General features: G+C 35.8%; 1 protein-coding gene across 3 annotated transcripts in view; it reads right to left on the bottom strand.

The window, feature by feature from the left end:
• Positions 1–7,803, bottom strand: part of LOC106460490 (ubiquitin carboxyl-terminal hydrolase 20-like) — a 79,519-nt gene that overhangs the window by 62,858 nt on the left and 8,858 nt on the right. For all 3 annotated transcript variants that reach the window (XM_013920191.2, XM_022387238.1, XM_022387239.1), the window contains exon 3: positions 2,700–2,819. In XM_013920191.2, coding sequence (XP_013775645.2) covers positions 2,700–2,819 — 120 coding nt within the window. The remainder of the gene's footprint in view (positions 1–2,699; positions 2,820–7,803) is intronic.

Raw genomic sequence — 7,803 nt, forward strand, 5'->3', positions numbered from 1 at the left:
AAGGGTTGGGTGAGGATCATACCATCTTCACCTCAAACCCAATAACTGGAGATTTAGACTCGCACCAATTTCTGGGTATGACACAAGCATCATCATCAATCTATAGATCCAGGAATTGACATCCAGTATTGAAGGGATGTCTATCGCATGAAATCAACTCTCCAACCATGGCACAGGCCAGCACTATCCAAAGGCAATAACATCCTCATCAGAAGAGAATGAGGGATAGTGAAGGACAGCACCAGAACAATCTCACGTACTACTGCTGTGATTAAATACACAGATGGAGCAATTGGGGGAGGAGGATAGACAACCCAAACTTGTGTGAGGGCTTATGATGATTGGTTCACTCTGATCCAAAACCTCTACACTGGGAACCAACTTCTACGTGAAGGTAGGATGAAGTCTCCTAATTGTGATGGCTCAACTCCAGTGTTTGTGCAAAAGGAAGCGTGTGGCCACATCATCCCTGATATATCAAGTATCTGATATATGTTGAGAGTAAATTGACCCAAGCCAATACTGCATCCCTACCTATAAGGTCCCAACAATAAAGAAACCACGTATGTAACACCAGACTCGATGACAAAATGAGGGCTAACGTGGAGGACAGAAGGTAAAGGGTATCTACAGAAACCAGCTCACGATTTCTGTGGAGAGCATCCAATAAGATATTTATGAAAGATAGATACCATAGAAGGTTAATTAGGGTAAGACAAAAGCAAGAATATTGGGCATGGGTAAGACTAACATTAGATTTCGGAGCTGTCCCCCAAATAGGTAACAATGAACCCAACAACTGCTGATCCAAAAACGGATAGTCCGCACAATGGTAAGAAAGGGCATATTGATCAGAAGTCCTTGGAGGCTGCAGCATGCTGATCCCCTCACTTAATTGTGAGACAGATTAATCCTCATGTAACCAAATATCAGGGGAGGGAGAAAATAGCAAAAATGGTTGAGAAGATGACTCATGTAACAAGGAAGGACGAGGTGAAGAAGAGATAGGGGAAATGGATAAAACATCACAAACCTGAGACACAAAATCTGTGAAGAGAGAATTAGACCTACATGATTCCTCAGGTTGCAATTGGGAAGGAACAGCAAACTCTGAAGGCAGGAAAATACAATCAAAATCCTCATCATTCTGAAAACTTTTTGCCAATTCAAGAGACACTTGGGTGATGTCATGGGACAAAGGTTGACCGATGTTGCATTCAATCTCACAATGTATAAAAGCAGAGAAATCCACGATGGGGTTGCCCGCATCTGAGATCTGAGAAAAAACAATGGGAGTTGGTGTGATTCTCGAAGTGGTAAATTGAACTTCGGAATTCACAACTCAAGAAAATGTCATTCCAGCACATCTCTAATGCAAATCATCATGCATCATCTCTACACTCCTCTACCAAACTTTCACTTCTCGTTTGGCAGCATTTGAGTTCAGACATCTTCTTTTGTGTGCTTAGTGCGACAAACAATGTGTTTTTTTTTTCGTCATGAAGTGGTTCCTTTCTGAGTTGTTTTTCTTACCAGTTCATTCTTGTCTCTATATTTCTGCACGTAAAGTGATTCCAACAGGGGGTGGGGGCACAGTGCTTGTGGCATGCGTAAAGAAAATGTTCGCTTATAGAGGGCAGCACTGAACGAGAATAGCTAATTTTGTGAGGGGAGGTAAGTACCGTATGGTAATCAAACTTGCAGTTTTTCAGGAGCTGAAGAGCTTTCTGTAATACAGGAAAGAGTTACAAAATCTGACCTCCAATACAAATTGTTACTGTAACAAAACAATCTTTCCTTTTAATTAGCATTACTAATTATCAAAATTACAACTAAAACTTTTGAAAGAGAACAAAACTTAAAACCATTCTCCTATGTGGATGCATATATTGCAAAAATAAGGTACAACTCAGACAAAATGATACTGGTAATATGTGCTGAAATGCATTAATTTTAGCTTAAGTGTATTATTGAGATATTGTTTATTTCTAGTGGCTTACTACAAAAACAAGAAAAATACAGTTTTAAAAAGAATATTAAAAACAATTTCTTTATTATGATAGTAAGTCTTCAAAAACATTATGAAGTATAAACATGCATATTACAGAGAAATTCAATTAGTTTTGTGTTGAGTTACCTCAAAGTTCTCACACAAAGTTTTATATTTGTCTTTCTGATAACATTACCAATTTTTCTCTGACAGTATTTCCAAACTTATAATTTGGTGAAACTGTTTTACTCTAGTGACCATAGTTGCCAATCCTTGGTCAGCATTAATAAATGTTGCCATAGCTACATTGCAAAATATACATAAGCACTAGATGGAAAATATTTTCAGGTGTTTTCTTCTCATATAAATATCAAATACTTTACATCTTAAATTCTGTATTTCACTTTTATACTGTTATTCCATATTCCAAATTACATAACATGGAAAATGTTTGAGAATAATAGTACAATTCCCTTCAATTCTCCAACATTCCCAAGCAGATTTCCCTTATTTTCCAGGTTTGGGGAATCTTTTAAATTATTAACAATAGAATTATTTCCATCAAACCTATAATGTAGGTTTTATGAAACATAAAACCATAGATAAAAACAAGGAAATTGAGTTCCATAAACATTACAGAAAACTTTAAAGGAAGTGATATAATCAAGGAGAACCTTTATTGAGAAAACAAAACTGACATATGGCTCACCTTGAAGTGTTTGCTACTGTGGTCAACTGAAGCTTCTCCACAACCCACGTACAAACAGTCACGATGTAAACAGACCCAAAGATATGGTCCAGGAATCAAACATGAATCACACCTGTTTAACTAAAATAGGCATAAAATTATAAAAGTAAACCCAGTATATTTTGAACATGAAAACACAATTACAAACTGTTCAGATTTGTTTAGTTGAAATACCAAGCACAATATAATAAGATTCCAATCTTAAAACCAATCTTATCTCTTCAATGTATTGAACAGAATAATCTTTTAATGTGAAAAAAGTAAGATATTAAGAGTTACATAGTACAAATACAATTTTTACGAAGTAAGCATCTGAATGTTGAAAGATCCAGGACTTCCAAATTAGTCAAGTTTTTATTATCTGAAATCAAAATTACAAAAAAAGACTTAGTTGTTGTTTGTTTCCCATTTCTCTTAACTTAGTGAAATATGGTAAATTATGTGTCCTGTTATAACAATCTATTAATATAAATGCCAGACAAGTCTAGCTGTTACAGAAAAATAGTCATCATATAACAAAATCTACAAAACCAAATATTAGTCAATATATTAAATGAAATAGATGAAGTAAATAAATCCATGAAACTCCTGTACTTTATAAGAATGGAACTAATTGACAAGAAAATACCACAAATTTAGCCCACATTATTAAACCACTGAATGGTATAGATGTTACGCACTAGTCACATCTTAGTAAAATGGGTGGAAAAACACAATAAACTTGACCCTGAATGGTATAGTTACACAGCAGCCACATTTGGTTTCTTAAAATACACAAAAAATACCGAACTTGTTACAACTCTGAAGCCACTTTTTAGTTAAATACTGAATAAAAATCGAAACAGCAAAACAAAAATATAAACATTTACCTGGATTTCCTAATTTTCTTTTTAAACACTACAGTACACACACCAGTGAGAAAGGTTTTGTTTGAATTGTTAAATATACTTATTTAATGTTAATTTGGGATTAAGAGCTCAGTTTACTAAACTGGAAATTACACATATTTATTGTTGCATACAAATTACTACATGTTAAAAAAATCATGAAAATTTGCATACAAAAACAATTATTATTTAATATATTTCATCATTACGGACAAACTTTATAATTAGGTCTACATTTAAGCTTAATGAACACAAATATTTCCTCTTCCAATTTAGGGTTATTTGTAAAACAATGTATCTCATTGGACAAAGCAAATTTAAAAAAGAAATTATACTTCAAACTACTGGCTGACTATTGACAAAATACCAATCAAACCTGGAAAATTGGAGAAAAATAATTAAAATTTAATTTTGTTGTATGATAAATTTCCACAAACATTTGCTGAAGGAAAAAAAGTCATGTGTAATTGAAATATTTGTAAAATAAAGAATCAACTATATAAAAAAAACATCAAAGGCCTTATTAATAGCATAAAAACTATATAGGGTACAAATAATTGAGCACACATATACTGGTCATAATGTATAACAGTTGAATGAAGGAAAGTAACACATTCATGGAATATGAAGTGCAGTAACAAATCATAAAGCAATTTATTTTCAATTGTATTTAAGTTAATCAAACAGAGAAAGCGAGCTCAATTATATAAAATGGAAGTGTGAAGTAACCAGTATACATAATAGCATAAGCTTAGTCACATTTGTGGAAACAGTGGCTTAAATGTGAAGTATTCAGCATAAAGTAGCAAGCACTGCTCCATCTTACTGGTTTTAATTCAATAATTTAAATTATTTCACTATTCAAACTATGCTATTTTTGAAAAAAAAAGAGTTAAAACGCTTTTTTATCTTTATAATCTATGTATATTATTAATGTTTAACAGAACTACTATAAAAGTACTCCTAAAATGTTGCCTATCTTGCATTTCTTTTTTATGTGACCCATTGGATACTCATACCCTATAGTAGAAATGTACTGTAAATAAAGTGAAGGACTATAAAGAAAATTAAAATCATATGTTTTCACTAACTTTTTAAGGAACTGAAATCTGTGAATGTTATTCTCAATAACACTAACTATAACAGAGTGTCGTCATCCTATTGGTGGAGGGCTACAACATTGTGATGATTACATCATCAGCTGGCACAATACACATTGATCCATGTAGGGATGGGAGTTTGTTCAAAGCTTGTGAAGTGCTGATGAAATTCCATGGCAGTTGCACATGCTGTAATAGCTCTTAGCGGTGCAGACAGGTAAGTATCATTTTAAAATTTAATTTTGCAGTTTTGTATTTTAATTCAATTTTGTGTCACATGCAAGCATACAGTCACAGAAAATTGTAAGTAGAAAAAATTTAACTTGTATTATAGAAAATACACTTGCAAGTTGTGAGTGTAAAATTTGAGCCCTAGATATGAATGTTTAGAATCATTACCATTATTTGTGCCATTGTTCATATCCTACAATGAATCTTACCAACTTAAGTTTTACTAGGAGTATTTACATCAACTTATTAGGGATAGAGTACTAAAAACAGGGTTAGAAGTAGCTTCATATGTAAAATGTGAGTTATAGCCTGTTCAAGTTGAAAATATAAAAGTTTACATTTTTTTTTACACTGAAAACATATTTCTGATAGGTACTTAACTCTCCTCACACAAAGCTATCTCAATTTTCTTTCTGCCCTCTAAGCATTGCTAAAAAATTTTCATGCAAGCACAGTAGTCTATATTCCCCATAATGTCATGCCATTTTTGAACATGTACATATCATGTGACCATTCTCCACCTATATTGGTGCAGCTAGCTCCCTCTGCTATTCCTGCCCAATCCTCACTTTGAAATGGGCATGCACTAAAAGAAGAACACCAGCATTGGGAAGGAAGGGTGGGAAGTGTGTGAAAGGAGGTAAGTACCTATTTGAAATGCATTTTCAGCATACAAAAAATGTTAACTTCCAATATGGTCTTACCTCCTTTTCACACATAATTAGAATCCCACATTGCAAAGGTGGAGGGGGCCAGTTTAGGCTCATAACATTGAAACCAAAAAAAATGCAACTGCCCAGAATGAATGGGTGTGCTCCGAGATGAAAACGAAGCACATATGTGGAGTACTGCATAACTTCTGGAACAGGTATGTTCTTTGCTTTTGAAGTAGGAAATGAATCCGATAAAGGCAGAATAAAAGATGTTTGCAAGTGCAATTTCTTCTGAGAGGTGCAATCCATAGAAACCGAATTAGCTATGGACAGACAAGGTTCCATAATTCGTCCTCAGCATTAGGAGGTTGAGGATCAAAAAGATAAAAACAAATATACTGTAACATAAACATAGTGGCTAGGAAATGTGGACTATGTTACATAAACTCATCAACCCCAACCGTACGTAAACAAAGTGTCATATGTCAAGCAACCAGAATTACGAAGAGGAAGTTAGCTTTAGGCCAAAACAGGACAAACCTCCAAAACCACTGTGGGAACAAGAAGTGCAACAAACTGAACCCGACATTACAAGGCCATGGTGTTGCCTCAACTGAACTGCAAGAACAGGGTAATATCTGTAACTGGTATTACAAGCAGAAATCATAAACCACTTAACCATAAATACAGAAAAGAGACATCCTGCATCTGGAATTATGAGGAGGACATGGAACATTTACGTAATCATAGTAACAGTGTAAGTATGTCCTGTAGCTGGTATTACGAGGCAGACGAAGTCCCCCAAACTCAACCGTGGAGGCAAGGAAAGAACCTCCTGTAACCAGAATTAACAAGATGAGGGGCCCTTACTGCACACAACCATAGGAACTGAGAAAGAATAAACTAGCTTCAATTAAGAAAGGACTTGTATCACTGAAGTTTCTCGGAAAGAATTTTTACTGCAAATTATCAAACAAGCAGATACGTAACAAATTGGTGTCAGAGTAGAATGACAAAAGAAACAAGAAGAGAGACAACAGCAGTGGCAAGAAAACTTGCAACAGAGGCAGCTTGAACAGAAAAATAAACAAGACAGATTACATCAGTTGTTGGAGGAAAAGAAAAGAAACAAGAAAAATGGGAAAATAAACAAGAAGAGGGATTACAGCAGTTGTTGGAGGAAAAAGAAAGGAAACAAGAGGAATGAGAAAATACACAAGAAGAGAGGTTAGAGCAGTGGCTGGAGGAGAAAGAAAAGAAACAAGAAGAGAGACTACAGCAGTGGCAAGAAAACCAGCACCAGTGGCAATTGGAACAAGAATTACAAATGGAAAAGATTAGTAAATTTCAAAGTGAATTAAATACATTAAAGGACGATTTACTATCTTTTACACAGGGAGGACATATTAGCCATGGACCTAATCAGGTCCAGACAACAGGAAGCCCCTTCCAGACCCCGCAGCTAAACCCTAATGCAGACATCTTCAGTTCTGCCAGAAGTCACATTCCAGACATGAGTGTCAGCAATAGGGGTGATCTAGTATGAAGGAAGCCATAGGAATTTGATGGGGAGGCACCATGGGAAGCATATAGAGCACAATTTGAGCTCCTGGCAGAAATGAATGGATGGAGAGAGGAGCAGAAAGCAGTGTACCTGGCAATAAGCCTGAAGGGACAACCACTGGAAATACTTGGACAGTTGTCAGCAGATGACAGGCACAACTATAGAGCACTGGTAGCTGCTCTAGAATTCAGGTATGGAACTCAAAATCAGTCCGAAGTCTACAGGGCTAGGTTTAGAATGAGAGTCCCTGCTAAAGGGGAGAGCCTGCAAGAGCTGGCACAGGATTTGGAAAGTATGGCACATAAGGCCCACCCAACTTCACCACCCGATGTCCTCAAGTTGTTGCTGAGGGATCAGTTTGTAGATGGCTTGGACGGTCCACAACTAAAGATACAAGTGAAGCAAGCACACTCCTCTACTATGCAGGATGCAATGGCCAGAGCTCTTTGATTTGAATCTTATGTTAAGTCCAGCACAGAAGTACCAAGGTTGGTACAGTCATCAGGATTCAAGGCCAAAAAAATGGCAGCTTTCAGAGAAGTTTGAGGGACTTTGCTGGCACTGTAATAAACCTGGGAACAAGAAAGCTCAATGTCGGCAACTGCAACACAGGGAAGATGCCACGGCAGG

This window comes from Limulus polyphemus, unplaced genomic scaffold (assembly GCF_000517525.1).
Source record: "Limulus polyphemus unplaced genomic scaffold, Limulus_polyphemus-2.1.2 Scaffold780, whole genome shotgun sequence".
In the NCBI taxonomy this organism is placed as follows: Eukaryota; Metazoa; Arthropoda; class Merostomata; order Xiphosura; family Limulidae; genus Limulus; species Limulus polyphemus.